At 37.3% G+C, this 23920-nt stretch overlaps 1 protein-coding gene across 2 annotated transcripts in view; it reads left to right on the plus strand.

Annotated features, from left to right (window-relative positions):
* The first annotated feature begins 3074 nt into the window (after window positions 1–3074).
* LOC131032386 (grpE protein homolog 2, mitochondrial) overlaps window positions 3075–23920 on the plus strand; it is an 88781-nt gene continuing 67935 nt past the window's right edge. Inside the window, exon 1 of one of the 2 annotated variants that reach the window (XM_057963348.2) lies at window positions 3075–3489. In XM_057963348.2, coding sequence (XP_057819331.1) covers window positions 3355–3489 — 135 coding nt within the window. In that variant the 5' untranslated portion in view covers window positions 3075–3354. The remainder of the gene's footprint in view (window positions 3490–23920) is intronic. The other variant, XM_057963349.2, reaches the window with a different exon arrangement.

Consider the following 23920-nt stretch of genomic DNA (forward strand, 5'->3'; position numbering starts at 1 on the left):
GAAAGACTTGTGACATGGTGGCAAAATTTAAATTTCATGGGTAACATATCTGTAAATGTTTTACTAGTGTGGGAATATTGATTCATCCTCCCTCTCAGTATTTCGGTCAATTCAACCATTCAACACAAACATCCAACCAACAAAGAGCCAATCCTCATATAAATAAATAGCCAACTCTGCAAGTCAAAATCCACATGAATTGGGAGAACCAAGACACTTTCAAAGGTGTTCTTGAAAAACATATTGTAAGATATAAAAGACACTAGCATCCCCAACAAAGACAAAAGATCAATAAACAACAATAATCTTTTGGCCTTAATCCACAATATACTCTTGACACACAAAAGAGTTAGAGCCAAAAGAAGTCTAAAAAATAGTTTCCTACCTAATCCTCGATTTGGTGAAGAGCACAAAGCCTAAAAAAAAGCTTAAAACATCATGATAGGAAAAATAGTTCAAACAAATGTATGAAACACTTGTAAAATCTAAAAAAGAAGATTATATGAAAATGAGAAGGAATGAGATAATCTCTTTGAGTAAGCATAATCCTAAATTTTTTTAGAAAGAATTGCAATAGGTAAAACAAAAAATTTAAAAATAGCATGTCTCATGTATCCAATGGCTTGGACATGCTAAGGAATTGTATGAAAGAGGATAAAATATAGAATCCCCACTGATTATTAACTCTAAGACCAAACTCTTCTGTATTAAGGAAATAAAGGTGGGAATTAAAAGGTTGGTTGGTGGCAAAGCTTAAGACATAGATGGTCTTCAAGTTGAATTCTTGAAGTGGGGCATGAAAGCTCTTGATAGACACATTAAAAAAATATTTGATTAGGTAATTCAAGATGGTTTTCAACAAATTGGAAACTAGTATTGTCATCCCACTCCTCAAAAGTGGTGATGTCAATAATCCAACAAATTATTGCACAATAAAAATCAAACCCGTTTTCAATAAACTCTTTGGAAGTACAGTGGAACACATGATCAGTCTATGCAATGAAAAAGAAAGGAAAGGGAAAAAAGTCGAGTTGATTTTAGATCAAGGCACCCTACTATTGACCATTGTATCATGTTCAAACATTTGAACAAAAAGGTTTGGGAAAGATAGGGTGAAGAGGTCTTTTTTTGTTTTTTGGATTTCAAAAAAAGATTTTGACACAATTCCTAGGAGTAAACTATGACACAAAATGGAGGAACTGGGAGTTCCAAATCACTATAAGGAAATAGTTTATAGGTTATATGACCTAAAGGATTGGATCATTTTAAATTCCTTTTTATATGCATATTTGGATCTCTCTTAGAGCAGTTGCCTTACTGGAAGAACTGGGAGTTCCAAATCACTATAAGGCAATAGTTTATAGGTTATATGAGTAGCTTCAGAGCAAAATCAAAACTAAGGATGCGCTCTTAGAGATTTTTGGGAGTGACATTGGAGTCAAACAAAGGTGTCCACTGTCTCTCACTTTGTTTAGGCTCTTTATAGACAAATTAGAGGATTGGATAGTCAAGTCATGTGGCTAAGGTGTGAATTTGACCACTTTTAAAATAAAGTTGATGTTATATGCTGACAACCTCACCCTATTAGCTAAAATGATTGAGGGTCTTGAAGAACACCTAAGAGCTCTAGAATCCTTTGGTAAGGAAGTGGGAATGCAAGTGAACATTTAGAAAACCAAAATTATGTTTTTTACTTTGAGAAGAAAAAAGAAGCAAGTAAAGTTTGAGTTTGAGGGAAGCCCATTACAAGTGGTAATAAATACTTGGTCCTCAACTTTCATAGCAACCTTAGTTGGGAGCCCTGTAGAGAAAAGTGGACATAAGGGGGATGTAAATTATTATAAATGCTTCAAAATAAATGTAGATTGGTTGAGTTATGGGATTGGAAATATAAGATTTAGGCATTATTCGAGTTGCTTGTTTTACCTTTTTTTTTGGTATAGTTGTGAGGTTTGGGACAACAACACGCCAATATCAAGATGAAGGCGAATAAAATGATTACAAAGATTTCTTATCACAAGCAAATTCAAAATTAAAATCACAGTCCCTTATAAAATCATCTTAAGAAAATTTGGAGCCTTTCTGATTGAGGCAACTGTAATGATGAGGTTGTTAGGTTATTTGAAGAGAATATAGAAAATGGAAGATCATTCTTGACCCAAAATTATGCCTAAGGAAAAGCTAAATAGATTGAAAAAAACACTTGGATGAAACAAAATATCAAGCGGTTGAGTAGATGGAGAATTAATTTGCACGAATGCCCAAATGTGAATGCTGAAATCAAGAAGTATGTGAAAGAAAGAGTCAAAGTGGCGTTATAATCAAAACAACTTGGGAGAAAAAGGGAATATTATATCAAGCATTTGAATCTCACATGTGAACATCAACAAAAGAATTACATAGAGGCAAAAATAAAATGGAAAGCAAAAATGTTGATACCCCAATCAAGAACTAGCTCACACCATCTTTAGTGCGAACATGAAAGTGACTATCCAACCATTAGGATGCACCATGACATTAATAGTTGGATGCTACATAACTGAAGTCTTGACTTCTCATTGATGAGGATTGCTCTTATTTATTTGATACGATGGTACAATGAACAAGCTGCAACCATCCTTGTTGATGAAAAGTCAAAACTTTAGTTACCTAGCATCCAACAATGGATGCTAAAACTTTAGTTATGTAACATTCAACAAATGGATGCCATGGTGCATCTTAATGGTTGGATAGCCATTTCCACAAAACAAGATGGTGGAAAACATCCAAAGAGGAATGCATTGACAGGGTTTGTCTTCTTTGCATGTTTGGATTGGTGGAAACCAAATGACATTAAATCATGGAATGCTCAACTTCTAGAGACATTCCAAGCAAATATATGGATATTCTAAAAGTTGAGTCTCTAAATACTTTATTCGAAAAGGAATGAATTATAAAGATGACCGTTTACTTGATTAAAATTCATGTAAAAAATATTTGATTAACAAGAATTAATGACCACTTGATATTTGCTTCTAAACTTTGTTGTTTAACTGAGTTTAAAGATCCCATAAACTCGTTGAACTCGTTGAACTCATGAATGTCATTAAAAATCCTCATTCATATTGTCTACTCTCGGTTATAGCGGTTTTATTACATTGAGGGCCGTTTGATCGCGGTGACAATCTTACGAGCGCCACCTCGAAGCCAATCAAACAATTTTCCGAATGAATTAGCTCATGTTAAATTATTTCTCAGACACAAGATAATCTTGGAGTTTTTCAGCTTAACTTAGGGTTTAAGAAATTCAGCAGGAGCGAGTTGTTTGATTGTATATTTAACTTGTCATAAGAATACATATTGTCTTCGGGCAAGATGAATTCGACAAGGAGTTTAACAGGACTTTTGCGGAAAGGTTTTACTCAGTCGAGGGGTTTCAAACTGCCTGCTAATTCTCTGCTTTCCAAAAGATGCCATGCGATGCAAGAAAATATTCAGTCGCCCCACAAGGTACGGTTTTGTATTGGTTTAAGCATATTCTTGAATTCTTTTCTTTCCAAATATTCAGCTGAGTAAGTGCTGCGAAGTTGTGTTTTGTAGATAACCTTGTGTGAGGTAAAGTTGGGTCGCAATCTAGTGTGGAGTAAGCCGGGGTTGCACCTTCTTAAAGCCTAAGTTCTGTTTGCATTCTCTACTCTTTATTTATTACACCACGACTTCATCTTGGTTATAGCTGTTTGACCACGGTGACAATCTTACGAACGCGTCTTATTTTCCGTTCCGCGACTTCTTCAAACAACTTTTAGAATGGATTAACACGTTTCATATAGTTTTGATGGGTATTCAAGCGCGGTCTCTAATACTACGAGCGTCTCTCATTATCATTGCCTCCACCCCAATCAAACATTTTTTGAAATGAATTAGCTCATGTTACTAGAGTGAGCCATGGAGTAAGGCTTTCAAGATTTAAACATGTTACAATTGAAATGGTATCATAGAACATTATTTTTCTGCTCTGTTCCAGAAAATATAAAGTCTTCACGAAAGACATTGCCTTTTCTTGTCAGGAATCATTGTGAAAACCTCCAGATTTGAATGAATTTTCCAGAAATCTCTGAAGCGTGTTTTGCAAACTCTCAGTGTCCTCTGTAGCACAGTTGGTCCTTCAAGATTTCCCGTGTCTGGCTGTCTTGTGAGAACAGGACCCGGAATCACCTTCTTGTGATCATGCATTTAAAATGATACATATATATGCTTATTGATGGGCATATAGTTATGTGATACACTTATGTGTGTATGTATTTCATTTTTTAAGTATGCGGAGATGCCACACTACTATAGATTTCAAACAATGAAAGCATTCAGTGCAAGGAATAGAGTAACAATTCTGAGATATTCTATACTATTTGATCACAAGAGCAAGGAAGAAGACAATAGCGAATTACGAGATTAGTATTATAGGAATCCAATGTTTGAGTTTAGTAGAAACTATTAAATAGAAGGAATCCGAATAGTAAGATAACAAAAACATGCAGGTTGCACTTTTACAGAAAGATAAAAAAGCAGGTTGCTCCTATCTTCCAGCAAGTTATCATCACAAGTAGTCTCTCTGCAAGTTTTGGGTACAGAATTTTTTTTGGATTTTAGCGATGACGGAAATGGGAAGCTGCAATTTATTATTTATGTAAACAATATGGGCAAACGAAGCTAAAATTAATGCAAAGTGGTCAATTTGCATTGACATTTTGATAATTAGTTGATCCCATAGTAACAAAAATCTAGAGAGGCACTAATTAGCAAACCAAATGATAAAGATCTTTTTCTAAAAATCGGGCATCCAAAAAATGCAGATAAAAATAGAGAAAAAGTGAAAAAAAAACAGCAAATTTTTTTAATTTGAAGGCTGTGTAGTTGCATAGAGATAGACGTTGAAGGGAAATGAGAGTTTACACAATGAATTTTTGAATATTTATACTTTCGTTGATTTTCATATTGCTGATTGCATTACACAATGCATAGTATGGTAATTACATTGCTATATAGTAACACACTACAAGCACATGGTTTGACTGTGAAGTTCAAACCTGAATATATTACAATCTACCCTACTAGTACTAAGTACAAAGTACAAAATAACAAAAATTGAAGCGAGCCAATGATGCTTGTTGCTGCAAAGTATGCTACACCAGGCACTTGTAGGTCTCAGTCAAATCTCTTTAGAATCAATCCAAAGAGATTACTAGCTCTTCATCATTTGCGATCCTTTGCAATTTGGATTGATCTTGTCAAGGTCATTAGACTGATTTTCCTTAATGCTACTTGATATTGTCAAATTATATTCATACATCAGCTGTGAACATAAAATAATTTATAGAAAAATAGGAATTAACATTGGAAAATAAATAGAGACAACAATTACCATTTATCAATATTAATTACATCTTATTTAACCTTGAGTTTTGTTGATGTGTTTTTTATGCACATGCGAACACAGAATAAAGTATCTTATCCTCTTTTGAACAAAATCTCTCAAATGCTGAAGATTAGCTTAAGGATCACTTGAGAAGACTCCAAGGTTCATGAATGTAGGGTCACTACGTGTGGATAAGCTCGTTGGTTGATGTGATTGTGCTGGAATCACAAGGGGGACTTCGTTTGAATGCTTGATTTGTTGGAACTTTAGATCATCTGATGTTACAATCTAGCGATGCTTTTTTATCCTAACTAGTTTGATTTTGAAAAAATGGCAAAAGATGAAGGGTTAAGAGAGTCTACTCTAAGACCTAGAATGTAAGAAGATAGTTGAATGATTAGATGGAATACTACTGAGCAAGGTCTCACCATCAAACTGAACAATTTGACACAAGCTCAATGCAATCTTCTAAGGACGTTTCAAAGATGTTCAAATCATTACCATCAGATATTGCTCACCATTCAAGTTAACGCATAAACAATGAACGCATAACAATTTGAATTTAAGCTTATATCTTTCCAGTTGACCACGCAAGACACTTACAATTAGTAAGAGGCTAGTGGTATGGACTAGACGGATTCCACATGAATACATTCAAAAAACTTCTCCATTCAATCTAATTATTTACCATCTGACATGAAGATCTAACAAGAAACCATGCACATTGTAAAGAAACAACACACGTCACCATAAATTCAATGAAAATGGAGTTCATTTACAACTTAGGCAACAATTTCTGCCTTCTCCTGTTACTCTATTCTAATTCTTCTATTTTCTCTCTATTCACTATCTATTCGCTATTAATTATTCTACCCGCTTTAACTATTCTCTACCGCTATTAACCTTTACAAATGAAGAGTTTGAGCTTTATATAGAGAGCTCATTTGCAATGAACAACCAGGATTGATTCTCCATCAATGGCCAAGATTTTACAATGAAACCCTAATTAGGGTTTGTTACAACAAACTCTCCTTAGCCAATGAGAAAATTACATCCAGTGAGTGTGGACCAATAAATATTAGGGGTAGGTACATCGGAGTTTGTCCCTTCATGGGTGAGCTTGGTTCATTGAATCAAGACGCGTTGATGTGGACTTCATTGATTGTTGGAAGGGATGACTGGGCTGCCACCTCAATCTTGCACTTGTAGATGTAAATTTAAAAAAATCAGATTTATACAGTAAACTTGTATCAGATTTATATGAATATATTAATCAATGTATAGATTATATTAATCTATTTGAATTACTCCTGAATAATTACAAACTTTAATTTGTCATACACATATATATTCATGCACTGTGTATTAGTAATAACAACTGTTTTATATATCTTTGAATATAAACTTGAACTGCTGTATATATTTTATATTAATCTTGTTAATTATAGTCTCAGTCGTAACACTCAGCAAAATAAATCCATCTCCTTAGTTTTATCAGCGCACAGAAACTAAGTCTATCATTTGCGATTTATTTAAGATTAAATTTAGTTAGTATTAACTAAATTTAATTGTTATGCTATAGTTAATGCATCATGGAGTTTATTAAAGGAAATGATCGCCAGTGTAGAAGGATCGTGGCTCCACACAGGGGTCACGACCCTATGTGGAACCACGTGGTTCCACATAGGATCGTGACCCCCTGTGGAGGCACGATCCAATGAAACAAAAGATATATATGCGCTACCCTCTCCATTGATAACATATTCAATAGGAGAAAACAACATACTGTGATCGGTAGTAAATATAATCGTTTGCTTTTCATTTGCAGAGGCAAATCGATAAGACTAATAAAAATCGGTTTTACATTCCTTATATCCCACGCTAAAACTTTAAACTAGTTGTCTCAGAATTCTGATTGCTCAGAAAGTAATAACAATCTATTTACATTTACATGGTATCAGAGCCTAACTACTTAAGATCCGAATAGACTGAAAGTGAAGTTTACGAAATTGAAGAATTCTAAAATGGCGAACACAATCAGATTCGAGGACAGACTTGAAGGAGCAGAAAATTATGTGGCTTGGAAAGTCAGAATTATGATAGTGTTAAAAGAGAACAAAGTAATCAAATTCATAAAAGAAGACAAGCCCGAACCTGAGAAAACTGTATGGAATGAGGGAAATGATAAAGCTGTAAAAATCATGATAGATGCAGTAAGGGATCACATAATACCACTTATATTAAAATATGACAATGCATATGAAATGTTCAAAACCCTTGAAAGGACGTATGAAATAAACAATCCGAGCAAAACCCTAGCTCTAAAAAGACAGGTGAACCACATAAGTATAAATAAAGGTGAAACAATAAACTCATACTTCATGAGGATAGGTTCACTCAGAGATCAACTGCAAAAACTTGATTATCATGTCGAGAAGCAAGAACTATCAATGATTACCCTAGACGGATTACCTGAATCCTGGGAATCATTCAAACAAGGCATAAATGCAAGGGATAAATTCACAGAATTTGATCCACTAAGGGATGACTGTCTCCTTGAAGAATCAAGGCAAATGAAAGGGGGAAATCACAAAACTAAAGATGAGGAACTCCACATTCTGAATACCGACTCCCGTAAGAAAGGCAAGAAGAGAAACTTCAAGAAGAGAAAGTCCCATCATGGGAAAAGCTTTCATAAGAAAGAGATGTCAAAAATCCAATGTCATAGATGTGATCAGTACTGGCATATGTCATGTAATTGTCCTGACAAAGTAAAACAGTAGGCATCATTCGCCAAAGTAGAGAGGAACACAGAACTTGAATCTGAGAAGTTTGTATTATATTCAGCACTATCAAGTCAAGCTTCAAACAAGTCTAACACTTGGGTGATAGATAGTGGATCGTCAAGACATGTCACCGGATTCAGAGAATTACTAGACTCAATGGAAAAGGGATCAAATGAAGAGGTAACAACAAGGGATGACTCTGCACATCTTGTAAAAGGTGTTGGGACATGTACAATCAGACTGAAGTTTGGAATCTCAATCCAACTCACCGGGGTACTATTTGTACCAGGCATCAAAAGGAACTTAGTCTCTATCTCTGCACTTGAGGACGACGGATATAGAGTCTCATTCATAGAAGGAAAGGTAATGGCATGGCCAAAAACAGCCACCTTCAAAGGAGCACAAGTGATTGGTTACAGACAAGGGCACCTATATGAATTGTGTAATGAGCCAAATCAAACCTTACTTCATGAAGTCATAGATCAAGCAGAAATTTGGCATAGAAGACTAGGGCACCTACATTTTCGTGCTCTACCCTCTATGGAGAAATTAGTCACAGGACAACCTAAACTAAAGCCAATTCATTCAGATGTTTGTAAAGGATGTGCACTAGGGAAAAACACAAAAAGCTCTTTTCCTTGCAGTTCTAGAAAAACTAAAGGAGTACTAGAACTAGTTCACTCTGACTTATGTGGGCCTATGTCTGAACCATCACTAGGAAACGCATTATACTATGTAATCTTTGTAGACGATTTTTCTAGGAAAACTTGGATTTATTTCCTTAAAAGTAAAGAATCTGAAGATATTCTTAGGAAATTTAAAGAGTTCAAATCTATTACAGAAAATCACTTTGGTAGGAAAATCAAAACTCTTAGGACTGACAATGGTAGGGAATACACATCAAAAGTATTTAAAGAGTTTTGTAAAGATGCTGGGATTAAGAGGGAGTTCACTGTACCCTACAATCCTCAACAAAACGGGGTTGGTGAAAGAAAAAATAGAACAATAGTAGAAGCGACAAGAGCTATGTTGTTAGATCAGAACCTAGAAACTGCACTTTGGGGAGAAGCCACTAATACCGCTGTATACATTCAAAACAGATGTCCTCACTCTCATATTGGTGACAAAACTCCTGAAGAAGTCTTTACTGGAATTAAACCTGATATTAGCCATCTCAAAATATTTGGATGTCCTGTTTATATTCATGTACCTAAGGAGAAAAGAACTAAATTAGAACCTACTGGACAAAAAGGGATTTTTGTAGGATATAGTGAAACATCTAAAGCCTACCGAATATTCATCCCTGGTCAAAGACAAATAGAATTAAGCAGAGATGTCATATTTGAGGAAGATATAGCTATTAACAAAACAAGGAGTTCCATCACACCTGAAATCCCAACTAATTCCATTAATTTGGAAGAAGATTCTCTTTCTGAAACTCAGAGGGAGCATCTTGAGGATAACACCTTGGAACTTGAGAACACTACAACAGAGAATCCCAGGAAGAGGCCACTATGGGCCACTAAAACAGTACAGGAAGCAGAATCCTTTGCAGCACCTAGAGGAACAGTTAGAGAAAGAAAAAGACCTTCAAAGTTTTCTAGCTATGTTACTCTAATGACAGATCTCATAAATGCTGAACCTTCAAGTGCCGGAGAGGCTCTTAAACAACAAGTATGGAAGGATGCCATGATAGAGGAATATCAATCTATCTTAAAGAATGATGTGTGGAAAATTGTGCCTAGACCTAAAGGAAAATCAATTGTATCTTCTAAATGGCTCTTTAAAATTAAGCATGCTGCTGATGGCAATATAGAAAAACATAAGGCAAGATTTGTTGCCCAAGGCTTCTCTCAGAAGGAAGGAATTGACTATGAAGAAACATTTGCACCTGTTGCACGATACACTTCTGTCAGAACAATCCTGGCTATAGCAGCATCTAAAGGATGGAAAGTTCATCAAATGGATGTAAAAACTGCATTTTTGAATGGAACAATTGAAGAAGAAGTATATCTAGAGCAACCTGAGGGATTTGAGGTAAATAATGCTAAAACATATGTATGCAACTTAGAGAAAGCACTGTATGGATTAAAACAAGCTCCCAGAGCATGGTACGAAAGAATTGACAGTTACTTATTAGAGATAGGTTTCTCTAAAAACATTGCTGATCCAAATCTGTATTTCAAAATAATCAAAGGTGAAATGTTGATACTCATATTATATGTAGATGACTTATTAATTACAGGCGAAGATCATCTCATTGCAAAATGCAAACAGGAACTAGCTTCAGAGTTTGAGATGAAGGATTTAGGTCTACTCCATTATTTCCTTAGATTAGAAGTATGGCAAAAACTAGACGGTATTTATCTAAATCAAGGTAAATACACCATTGACATTTTGAAGAGATTTGGAATGATGAATTGTAAGCCAATGTCATCTCCTATGGAAACAAACCTACATAAACTAAAAGAAGCTATAGCAGATTCCAAATTTGCAGATCCAACATTATACAGACAGATTATTGGATCATTAATGTACCTAGTCAATACCAAACCTGATATATGTTATGCAGTAAATGCACTTAGCCAACACATGGTTGAACCCAAAGAAATACATTTGGTTGCAGTAAAGCATATATTAAGATATCTAAAAGGTACCTTGGACTATGGACTGTATTATGAACACACTGCATTGAACCTACATGGATACTCTAATTCAGACTGGGCTGGAAGCGTGATAGACAGGAAGAGCACTTTAGGATGCTGTTTCAGCTTAGGGTCAGCTATGGTATCTTGGATCTGCAGAAAACAATCATCCGTAGCTCAGAGCTCCACAGAGGCTGAATATATAGCTGCATCCATGGCAGCTAAGGAAGCCATATGGTTGAGGAAATTGATAGTAGGACTGTTTGGTGAAAGTCTGAAGCCTATTATCATTCATTGTGACAATCAGAGCTGCATTAAACTTTCAGTGAATCCAGTTTTTCATGATAGATGCAAGCACATTGAGATCCCATATCACTATGTAAGAGACATGACAGAGAGAAAGGTAATAAGACTGGAATATGTCAATACAGGAGATAAAACAGCTGACATTCTCACCAAACCCCTAGCAAGAGTGAAAATTGATCACTTCAGGAGGTATCTTGGTATGGTTAAAATGTAATTGATATCTAAAATTTATGTAAACTTCTTGGTCATATATTTGAGTATATGAAGTATGTAACCTTTCCCTGTGTTCACTCCTAAAGGATGATGATTCTTTAGTTAATGAACACTTGTATTTTAACATTGTAAGGTGACGATCTTATAAATGTTTGAAAGATCATATAAACTGAAAATCAGACAATTTGAATATCAGTAATATGGTAAGTTATAGTAGACATTATGTAAGCGGATTAATATCAATGCACATATTATAACAAGGATATCAAAGTGAGTATATCCTTAGTATCACATGCTGATACTTAAAACAGGGATATCAAAGTGAGTATATCCTTAGTATCACAGGCTGATACTTAAAATTGGATATCAAAGTGAGTATATCCTGAGTATCACATGATGATACTTCACACCTAGGTGATGTAATTCTCATGAGATTAGTGGTGAGCTAAATAAAGTTTTAGGTCTATACTCCTAAGACTAAGAGGGAGTGTTAATTATAGTCTCAGTCGTAACACTCAGCAAAATAAATCCATCTCCTTAGTTTTATCAGCGCACAGAAACTAAGTCTATCATTTGCGATTTATTTAAGATTAAATTTAGTTAGTATTAACTAAATTTAATTGCTATGCTATAGTTAATGCATCGTGGAGTTTATTAAAGGAAATGATCGCCGGTGTAGAAGGATTGTGGCTCCACACAGGGGTCACGACCCTATGTGGAACCACATGGTTCCACATAGGATCGTGACCCCCTGTGGAGGCACGATCCAATGAAACAAAAGATATATATGCGCTACCCTCTCCATTGATAACATATTCGATAGGAGAAAACAACATACTGTGATCGGTAGTAAATATAATCGTTTGCTTTTCATCTGCAGAGGCAAATCGATAAGACTAATAAAAATCGGTTTTACATTCCTTATATCCCACGCTAAAACTTTAAACTAGTTGTCTCAGAATTCTGATTGCTCAGAAAGTAATAACAGTCTATTTACATTTACAAATCTGAATCTGTTGATCTGCTATTGTAGTTCAGTCTGTGTATATATGAGTGCTTGACTAAAGACTGTAATCAAATTCTTGTATGGAATAGTTCAGGAACTGATTCAATGAATTCTGATCTAAGAATAATCCAATCTGTATGTGCTATGAATGCTTGATCCTTTATCAGTCCGTTCAAAATATTCGATCTTTGTTACTTCGATCTGTACATAAGATCAATGTTCGTTGTGAGAGAAGAGTCTGAAGGTTTATATATTATTGAGATAGTAATTCTGCATATTCTTTTCTTATATTCTATCCATCACTTTTCAATGTAACTCGAATCATACTTATGTATGATATTGGGTTACCTTTTAGAAGATCGTGTCCTTTTTCCAAAAGACACAACCAAACCGATTCATAATAGAATCTTGTTTATGCACAGACCGATTCAATTATGACTGGTTATTCAAAATAGATAAGATAATAGTCAGTAACCATTAGTTAACTAATTTCTAGATATATAAATTAAACAAATTCAATTTAGCTAATCAATTAGATAAATGCGATTAGGAATTAAATAAATAAACAATTTTATTTACTAAGATAAAAAACTAATCTAAACAAGAAAAATATATAAGAATAAAGTAATTATAAATTACAAATGTCAAAGGTCGATTAGGCCAATTCGACATTTGTTTTTATCTACATAAGATAATTTAGGAATTAACACTCCCTCTTTATCTATGTAGATAAAGCAAGGCAACACTTCATGTTTCATGATTTACCATGGACTCACTCAACATGGTGAAATCAAGATTAGACTCTAATTCATCATGGACTCACTCAACATGATGTTCGTCATGGAATCACTCAACATGATGTTATGGATAAGTACTCAATTTGCGGAATTTCTCAACGCAAGGAGTTAAGCCAAGGAATCTCTCAACATGGCTTGTCGTGGACACTCTCAACATGACTTTTGCAACCAGAGTTGTCATGGACTCTCTCAACATGACTTTTGTAACTAGGATTGTCATGGACTCACTCAACATGACAAGGATGAAGGAAAGAACATGTTCATACCTTGAGGATTTATCGAAGAGAGGACTCCCTCTCAACATGAGCATCATTCTCTACAATCCCAAGCTTGTCTCTAAAGTACACAAATTTTGCTCTAGCAAGAGGCTTGGTGAGGATGTTGGCTGTCTGTTCATCAGTTCTAATGTACTTGAGTTGAATAGCATTCCTTTGAACCATGTCTCTTATATAGTGATACTGAATTTCAACATGTTTTGTCTTGTCATGGAACACAGGGTTTATAGAAAGTTTTACATAGCTTTGATTGTCATAGTGAATAGTTGTAGGAGTTACAGGTTCACCAAATAATCCACCTAGTAGCTTTCTTAGCCACACTGCTTCTCGGGTTGCCATACATGTTGCAATGCTACCATCTTGTTGTGACGTATTTACACATCACCCCATTGCAAATGGGGACCCCTACTTTTTTTACTTTCTAGGGTTTGTTTTCTAGGTCTTTAGTGTTTTGTCTATTAGCCTTTGCATGATGAGTGCTGTTAGGGGGATCGTTGGATAGCAGGCTCTGCTTGAGCTAGGTTGAGTCAGTAGATGCTCCAGGTTAGGGTTTCTTTGAAAGTTTTCCTTAGGGCTTGGTTTTGCTCTTGTTGCTAATTGTGTCTTGCTTGGTGAGTGAGTATCATCCTTGAAGGTCCGAGCTAGGTCAAGTTGGTGAGTGATGAAGTCTGGAATGTCATCCTGATCTTCAAATGCCCTGAAATTTGGCTGTCTGGAATGTCCTGATCCTGAAATTTGACTAAGTCTAGAAAACTGAGGAATCCTCCAAAAACTAGAATTTGCATTATAACTCCCGGAGGTCCGAAACCACTCTCAAACATCCTGACAGTATATATGGAATATAACTTAAAGTATAAGTGACATTTTCTTATATCTATATTCCATAAAATGATCCTGGCGGAGAGACCAAAATGTCAAATTTCGCTCCTGACCCTTCCAAAGGGTCCAAAGCGAATTTCTCCATAAGACATTCTACTTTTACCAAAACCTAGAACTAACGCATTCCCAGGCTTGAATGAAGGTAAAAACGCTTGTTTGAATGAGGAAATGTGAAAATGAAGTCAGGATTTGAGCCCAAGGATGATTTTCGCTCTTGACCCTTCAAAGGGTCAAGAGCGAAAATCATTTTTCTCCACTTTGCTCTTTGATATGACCAAGTTTGTTGACTTCTGGGGCATGAGGGGAAGGTTTTGATGCACATTTGTCTTTGAGAGGAGATTTGAGGTGACAAAATGATGGAAATTAGCCTAAAGTAGGAATTTCGCTCCTGACCCTTCCAAAGGGTCCAGAGCGAAATTCTTGAAAACCTCATTTTTTTCCCTTGTTTAGACCAATGTTCTAGTTTTGAGGTGATGGGATGTGAAAATGTGAAGGATTTTGGCCAAGATTAGGAATTTCGCTCCTGACCCTTCCAAAGGGTCCAGAGTGAAAATCCTTATACACCTAAATTTCTCACTTGTCAAGACCAATTTCCTAGTTTCTAAGGCATGTTTGGGGGTGTCTTGACTTGTTCTAACCTTAGGAGGTGAGTAAAGGTGGATGAGGTGAAGATTTTAGCCAAGAATGTGAATTTCGCTCCTGACCCTTCCAAAGGGTCCAGAGCGAAATTCTTGAAAACACTCATTTTTCCTTTAGCCAAAGTTAGGACCAAGGTGGAAATGAAAGGAGAGTAGTCTATGTTTGCCTCCCAAGGAAGATTAGAGATTGAAAAATCAAGAATCAAGGTCAAAACATGATTTTCGCTCTTGACCCTTCCAAAGGGTCCAGAGTGAAAATCCTTATAACTCTTGTTTTCTTCCTTGTTTTGGCTAGGCGTTGGCTTGATGGAGGATGAATGGGTATGTTTTTGCCTTGAGAGGGAGTTGGATGCTTTGGAAGATCAAGTTTTTGCCTAGGAGATGAATTTCGCTCCTGACCCTTCCTAAGGGTCCAAAGCGAAATTCACTATAAACCTCATTTGCTACCTTGAATGCGCTTAAAACCTGGTTCCTCAAGTGGAAAATGATCTATGTTTGCCTCCCAAACAAGATTGAAGTTTGAAAAGTGAACAATCAAGCCCAAATCATGATTTTTGCTCCTGAGCCTTCCAAAGGGTCCAAAGCGAAAATCTACCTAGACCTCATTCCCTCCCTTGTTTGACCAAATTTCGATTTGCAGGGCATCTTGAAAGGTAGAATGAACGTGTTTGGCCTTTGGAAATGTTTGAAAGCATTGAAAAATGAAGGATTTTAGCCAAGAAGGTGAATTTCGCTCCTGACCCTTCCAAAGGGTCCAGAGCGAAATTCCTTACACACCTATTTTTTGGCCTTGCTTAGACCACAAACCTTGTCCCTTGGGTGAAGAATGATGTTTGGTTACCTTCTAGAGAGGATTGGAGTTGAAAAGATGAAGGATCAAGTCGAGAATGAGAAATTCGCTCCTGACCCTTCCAAAGGGTCTAGAGCGAATTTTCTCAAAACCACCTTTTTTCCCAATTTTATGCCAAGGCAATTGTAGACTAGAGTGAATTGAGATGGAAGAGATCCTTAGAAATGACTTCAAGTGCTAGGAAATCATTGAAATTGAAGAAATAAAGCCAAATAGTGATTTTCGCTCCTGACCCTTCCAAAGGGTCCAGAGCGAAAATTCTACAACCACCTATCTTCCTTGCAAATCAAGTCAAGCTTTTGGTTTTTATGGCTTAGGGAAGAATGAAGCAAAGTTTCCTTGACCTTGGAGGTGAGTTGAAGTGAGAGGCATGGTAGAATTTGTCCTAAAAAGTGATTTTCGCTCCTAACCCTTCCAAAGGGTCCAGAGCGAAAATCCTAAAACCCATCCTATCCTCCAAAATTTGTGCCAAGCCAGGCCTAGACAAAGATGGTAGAAGCCCTTGAGATTGCCCTTGAATGGATTGTTGTCTCCAATAATGATGATTTTGGGCTAGAAGAAGAAATTTGCTCCTGACCCTTCCAAAGGGTCCAAGGCGAAATCCATTATAGGTCCTGTCCTTGGCCATGATTTCTAGTGAAAATATCTTTTCTAGTCATTTTGAGGTCAAGATTTTGAAACCTAAGGTGTGGTTTTGGTTGAAATGTTGTTACTTTGCCCTGCAAGATGAATTGAAGTGAAGGAGATGAGGAATTGAGACCTAAAACTTGAATTTCGCCCCTGACCCTTCCAAAGGGTCCAGAGCGAAATTCCCAATTTCACCTAATTTGCTCATGATCAAGGTCATGTTGTGGATTCCTAGGCTTTGGAGGAGAGAAGGCTAGTGTATGCTTGCCTTGGAAGGCATTTTGGAGAAGAGACGTGATGGATTTTGTCCTAAAATACAAATTTCGCTCCTGACCCTTCCAAAGGGTCCAGAGCGAAATTCTTGAAACCTCTATTTTGCCCCAAATTTACATCAAGCTTGGTGTTGGTTGAGAATGAGGGCATCCTTGGGCATGTATCTGAGCAAGTACGGTCACAAAGTGAGAAGAATTTGAGCCAGGAATGCAAAATTTGCTTCTGACCCTTCCAAAGGGTCCAGGGCGAAATTCTTATGGAGCTTGTTCCTGGAAAGAATCTTGAGCAAACTTCATTTTGATATCTCCTTGTTGATGATTTAAGGTGGAAAATGCTATGTTGAAATGAATTTGTTAGATGGCCTTAATCATCTTTTGGTTTGTTGTGCAGATGAAAGAAGACCAGGCCAGGGCAAGGACGACCTTCTCTGGTCTAGCATCATCAAAGACGACCTTCTCCGGTCCAGCATCATCAAAGACGACCTCTTCCAGTCCAGCATTTCAAGGAAAGGTACACCATCCATCCTGCACATCAAAGACAAAGGAGGTTAAAGCAAGAGTCTGTTGAAGAAGCAGATAGTTTCAGAAGAGTTAATTAAAATTATCTTCTCAACATCATCAAATTGAAACATCAACCAAGTTACAAGTGTCAGACAGGGTGGCATCCCAGTCATCACTCGTCTAGTCGGATTGGTCCACCACAGCGTGTCCAGATTCAGTGTACCTGACCCATCAAAGATGACACTAACTTCGATGTACCTACCCCGATTATCCATTGGTCGAATATTTCAGAGAAGACGTGTCCAAATAATGCAATTATTTCATTGGCTAGAATTGAGTTTTTGTAACAAACCCTAATTAGGGTTTTCATTGTAAAATCTCGGCCATTGATCTCAAATATATCTGAGCCATTGAATTGTATTAAGAGCACTATATAAGCCTTGGCTCCTCATTTGTAGAGGATAATAGTTAGTCAATAGTTGATAGTGGGTGAATAGTTAGCTAATAGTGAATAGTCAGCTGATAGAATAGCAATTAGAGTAAATTAGGAGGACAAGGCAAGAAATTGTTGCCAGTGATTGTAAACAAACTCCATTTTCATTGAAGTTATGGTGAAGTGTGTTGTTTCGTTGCAATATGCATGGTCTCTTGTTGAATCTTCATTTTAGATGATAGATAATTAAATTGAATGAAAGAAGTTGTTGAATGCACCTGTGTGGAATCTGTCTAGTCCATACCACTAGCCTCTTATTGATATTAAGTGTGCCCTACGTGGTCAATTGGCATAAAATGAGCTTAATCTTAAGTCGTTACACGTCTATTGTTCATGCATTATCTTGAATGGTGATCAGTGTCTGATGGTGTACGATTTGAACGTATTAGAAGCATCTCTTAGAAGATCGCACTGAGTTGGTGTCAGATTGTTCAAGCCTGATGGTGAGACCCAACCCAGTAGGACTCCACCTAGTCGTTCATCCATCTTCTCGCATTCTAGGTAGAAGAGTAGATTTCCTGAACCCTGCATCTTTTACCATTTGTTTGTCTTCCAGTTAGTAAATAGGACTTGTGATTCCAGCAAATCAGACGTTCAGATCATTGAGTGTAAGTCCCCTTGTGATTCCAGCAAATCAGATGTTCAGATCACCGAGTGTAAGTCCCCTTGTGATTCCAGCAAATCACATCATACCACGAAGAGCTTATCCACGAGTAGAGATCCTACATAACAGAACCTTGAAGTTTCACTGATTGATCCTTTTTGTGATATCTTCAGCATTCGGAAACTTTACTCAAGAGAAGATAAGGTACCCTTAGGTATTTTATTCTGTGTTCGCATGTGCATAAAAAACACATCAACACATCTGCAACATGTTTTATTTTGAATAACCATTTTGAAGAAACAACTGTTTTTTCTTTGGGTCTTGGAACAATGTCCCAAACATCATTTTTCATGATGGATTGGTATTCCTCAATTATTGCATCTTTCCAAACTTGTTGTTTTTCTGCTTCTTCAACTGTAGTAGGTTTTGAATCAATGATGTTGCTCATTAATGCCACGTAGTTGGAGAATTTGTGTGGTCTTTTGCTTTCTCTAAAGGTACCTTTGGGAGCAGCAAAATTTTCAGCTTCTTGTATTGTTTTTCTGGCCCATAGTGGTCTCTTTCGATCACTATAATATCTCTAGGACCATCGGTGGGGTCCAGTGGTTCAATTGGTTCATTATCTTCTGGTATCTCAGTAATCTCCCTCTGAGGCTCAAGGGACGGATCAACTTCCATGTCTTGAGGAGGTTTTGATTCTTCATCTTCAACTTCCATATGATATCCTTTTGATCTTTTGAAAGCAATGTCCTCTTCAAAGATCACATCTCTACTAACCTCGATTTGCTTTTGTCTGGGGGTGTAGATTCTATAGGCTTTGGATTACTCACTATAACCTACAAAAATTCCTCTTTTGCCTGAGGGTTCAAGTTTATTTCTTTTCTCTTTGGGTATATTGATGTAGACAGGGCATCCAAATATCATAAGGTGACTTACTTCAGGTTTTACACCTGTGAAGGCTTCTTCGAGAGTCATGTTTTGTACGATATGGTGTGGGCTTCTATTTTGGACATAAACAACAATTTTGGAGGCTTCTGCCCATAGGGAGATTTGAAGGTTTTGATCATGCAACATAGCTTTTGCTGCTTCTACAATGGTTCTATTTTTTCTTTTCGCCACCCCCGTTTTGTTGAGGGTTGTAAGGGAAACTAAATTCTCTTTTGATTCCTGCCTCCATACAAAAATTGTGAAAGTTCTTAGAGGTATATTCTCCACCATTGTTTGATCTTAGGATTTTAATTCTTTTCCCAGTAATATTTTCTACTAAAGATTTAAATTCTTTAAACTTGTTTAGGACTTCTACTGACTCTTTAGACTTTAGGAAGTAGATCCAAGTCTTCCTAGAGTAATCATCAATAAAAATTACATAGTACAAAAATCCACTTAGGGATGGTATAGACATAGGTCCACATAAATCAGAATGTACAATATTTAAAATTTCTCTAGATGTATTTTCACTACTAGGAAAAGGACGTTTTATATTCTTCCCTAAAGCACAACCTTTGCAAGTACCTTCTTTTTCATTGTTGAGATGAGGAATGCCTTTGACCATTTTTTCCGTGTAGGGTAGTGCCTTATAGTGCAAATAGGCAAGTCTTCTGTGCCATAGTTCGTTTGGATTTGGAGACTCTGTCATCAAAGCTTGAGTGATAATTTGTACAAACTTTCATATCTATGTCCGATTTCACGTGCCTTCTTGATATGAGAATTCTTGGGCCAAGCAAGTACTTTTCCTTTAGAAAATGCAACTTCATAGCCTTTGTCTTCTAGTGCTGAAACTGATACAAGATTCCTTTTAATCCCAGGTACTTATGATACATCATTCAATTGAAGTGACATGCCGGATTCTAATTTCAAGTGAGCAATGCCGGAACCTCTTACTGGATAACTGGCATCATCTCCAATAGTTACTTCAAGATTGGTTGATCTTTCAATCAAGTTGGAGAGATTGCTTCTAAATCCTATGATATGTCTAGAGGCTCCACTATCAATTAACCAGGTGGTGCTGTTGTTCAAGGTATTGCTTGATAATGCAGAAATAAATAAAAAGTCTTTGTCTTCGGCTGTTTCATCATGAACATCAATAGTAGAGGCTTGCTGATTGAATTTGGATCTAAAGTCCTGTTGTGATGTATTCACACATCGCCCCATTGCAAATGGGGACCCCTACTTCTTGCTTTCTGGGGTTTGTTTTTCTAGGTCTTTTAGGGTTTTGTCTATTAGCCTTTGCATGCTGAGTGTTGCCAGAGGGATCACTAGGATGGCAGGCTTTGCTTGAGTCAGGGTGAGTCCACGGGGCCCCAAAATTAGGGTTTCTCTGAAAGTCTTCCTTAGGGCCTGGTTTTGCTTTTGTTGCTAATTGTGTCTTGCTCGGTGAGTGAGTATCATCCTTGAAGGTCTGAGCTAGGTCGAGTTGGTGAGTGATGAAGTCTGGAATGTCATCCTGATCTTCAAATGCCCTGAAATTTGGCTGTCTGGAATGTCTTCCTGATCCTGAAATTTGACTAAGTCTGGAAAACTGAAGAATCCTTCAAAAACTAGATTTTGCATTATAACTCCTGGAGGTCCGAAACCACTCTCAAACATCCTGACAATATATATGGAATATAACTTTAAGTAGAAGAAAGAAGAAAGATATAAGGAAATGTCACTTATACTTAAATGTTATATTCCATACATGAATCCTGACGGAGAGATCAAAATGTCAAATTTCGCTCCTGACCCTTCCAAAGGGTCCAAAGTGAAATTCTCCATAAGACATTCTATATTGCCCAAAGTCATGAACTAGCTCATTCCCAGGCATTTGTGAAGGCAAAACACTTATTTGGAGTGAAGAAATGTGAAAATGAAGTTAGGATTTGAGCCCAAGGATGATTTTCGCTCCTTACCCTTCCAAAGGGTCCAGAGCGAAAATCCTTATAAACCTCATTTTCTCCCTTGTTTAGACCAACATTCTAGTTTTGAAGTGATGGAATGTGAAAATGTGAAGGATTTTGGCCTAGAACATGATTTTCGCTCCTGACCCTTCCAAAGGGTCCAGAGTGAAAATCCTTGTAAACCTCATTTTCTTCCTTGGTTTGGTTAAATTTTGGTGTTCTTGCCTTGAAAGGTGGTTGGACGCATGAAAAAATGAAGATTTTTTGCCTAAAGGATGAATTTCGCTCTTGACCCTTCCAAAGGGTCCAGAGTGAAATCCTTATTTTGACCCTCTATTTTACCTTGAGCACTAGAAGGACCTTGTTTTGAGCTTATTTGGTGGTGGATTGCCTTGATTATAGTGAAAGGAAGTCGAATTGATCAAGTTTGAAGGAGAATGAGATGAAAGAAAGTGAGAAACTAGCCAAGAGTAGGGATTTCGCTCCTGACCCTTCCAAAGGGTCCAGAGCGAAAATCCCCTCAAACCTCAATTTCTCACTTGTCAAGACCAAATTCCTAGTTTCTAAGGCATGTATGGAAGTGTTTGACATATTTTTTGCCTAAGGGAATGACTAGAGGTGGAGGAAATGGAGGATTTTAGCCTAAAAAATTGAATTTCGCTCCCGACCCTTCCAAAGGGTCCAGAGCGAAATTCTTGAAAACACTCATTTTCCCCTTAGACAAGATCAGGACCTTGGTGGAGATGCAAGAAGAATGGTCTATGTTTGCCTCCCAAGGAAGATTGGAGTTGAAAAAATGAACAATCAAGCCTAAGACATGATTTTCGCTCCTGACTCTTCCAAAGGGTCCAGAGCAAAAATCTCAATAAACCTCATTTTCTTCCTTGTTTGATCAAATTTTTAATATCCAAGGCATGTTGAAAGGAAGAATGGACATGTTTTTCCTTTAGGAATGTTTGAAAGCGATGAAAGGTGAAGATTTTGTCCTAGAAAAGGAAATTCACCCTTGACCCTTCCAAAGGGTCCAGAGCGAAATTCCACTAATCCACCTTTTCCTTTAATTTTGTGTCAAGCTAAGCATAGATAAAGATGAATAGAGCTTAGAAGGATCCCTAGACATGCCTTGGAGTTGATTTTTTGCCATCAACAATGATGATTTTGAGCTAGGACATGAATTTTGCTCCTAACCCTTCCAAAGAGTCCAGAGCGAAATCCAAATGGGTCCTGTCCTTGGCCATGGTCTTGAGCGAATTTCTCCTTCCAGGCCTTCTTGGGGGTCAAACAAGTGTTGTCTTCATGAGGAAGGAGTCCAAAGGTGAGAATCATGGCATAGCAAGGGAAGAAGGAGATGGAATTGTGTCCTAATCTTGAATTTCGCAATCATGGCATAGCAAGGGAAGAAGGAGATGGAATTGTGTCCTAATCTTGAATTTCGCTCCTGACCCTTCTAGAGGGTCCAGAGCGAAATTCCCCAAAACCACCCTTTTTTCTCAATTTTATGCTAAGTCAAGTGTGGGTCAGGATGGGGTAAGATTGGAGAAGTCCTTGAGCAAAACTTTGAGTTGCTAGTGATCCGTGAATATGAAGGAATTGAGCCAAATCAAGAATTTCGCTCTCAACCCTTCCAAAGGGTCCAGAGCGAAATTCCTAGGATCACCTATTTTCCTTGCAAATCAAGTTAAGTTTTTTGGATTTTATGGCCTAGATAGGAGTGAGGTGATGTATCCTTGGTCTTGGAGGTGGATTGGAGTTGAGAGAATGAGAAAATAAGCTCAAATCATGAATTTCGCTCCTGACCCTTCCAAAGGGTCCAGAGTGAAATTCCTAAAAACCACCTATTCCTTTCATATTTGTGCGAAGCCAGGCCTAGACCAAGGTGACAGAAGCCCTTGAGATTGCCCTTGAATGGATTGTTGTCTCCAAAAATGATGATTTTGGGCTAGAGGAAGAAATTCGCTCCTGACCCTTCCAAAGCGTCCAGGGCGAAACCCATTATAGGTCCTGTCCCTGGCCATGATTTCTAGCGAAATTCTCTTTTCTGGTCATTTTGAAGTCAAACAAAATGTTGCAAACATGGGAGAAGGATCCAAGGATAAGAGTCCAAGTATAGAGAGTGAAAAAGATAGAACTTGGTGAAGGAAAACAAGCAAATCATGAATTTCGCTCCTGACCCTTCCAAAGGGTCCAGGGCGAAATTCACCAGATGTCCTTTTTCTTCCAAATTTGTGCTAGACCAAGATAGTGATCAAGGTAGATTGGGCTTAAAGATTGCCACAAGCATGTCTTAGAAGGGGTTGTGAGTGAAAGAAGCGAGTGTTTTGTCCATGATCAAGAAATTCGCTCCTGACCCTTCCAAGGGGTCTAGGGCGAAATTCTCAATTTCACCTAACTTGCTCATGATAAAGGTCAAAGCATGGATCACTAGGCTTTGGAGGAAGGAAAGCTATCATATGTTTGCCTTGGGAGGAATTTTGGAGTAAACAAGTGATAGAATTATCCTGGAATGCAAAATTCGCTCCTGACCCTTCTAAAGGGTCCAGGGCGAAATTCTTATAGGGCCTGTCCCTGGGAAGGATTTTGAGCGAACTTTATTTTGAAGTCTTCTTGTTGATGATTTAAGGTGGAGAATGCTTTGTTGAAATGAACATGTCATATGTACTTAATCACCTTTTGGTTTATTTTGCAGATGGAGAAAACCAGGCCAGGGCAAGGACGACCTCTTCTAGTCCAGCATCATCAAGGACGACCAATTCCAGTCCA

This window comes from Cryptomeria japonica, chromosome 8 (genome assembly GCF_030272615.1).
Source record: "Cryptomeria japonica chromosome 8, Sugi_1.0, whole genome shotgun sequence".
NCBI lineage: Eukaryota > Viridiplantae > Streptophyta > Pinopsida > Cupressales > Cupressaceae > Cryptomeria > Cryptomeria japonica.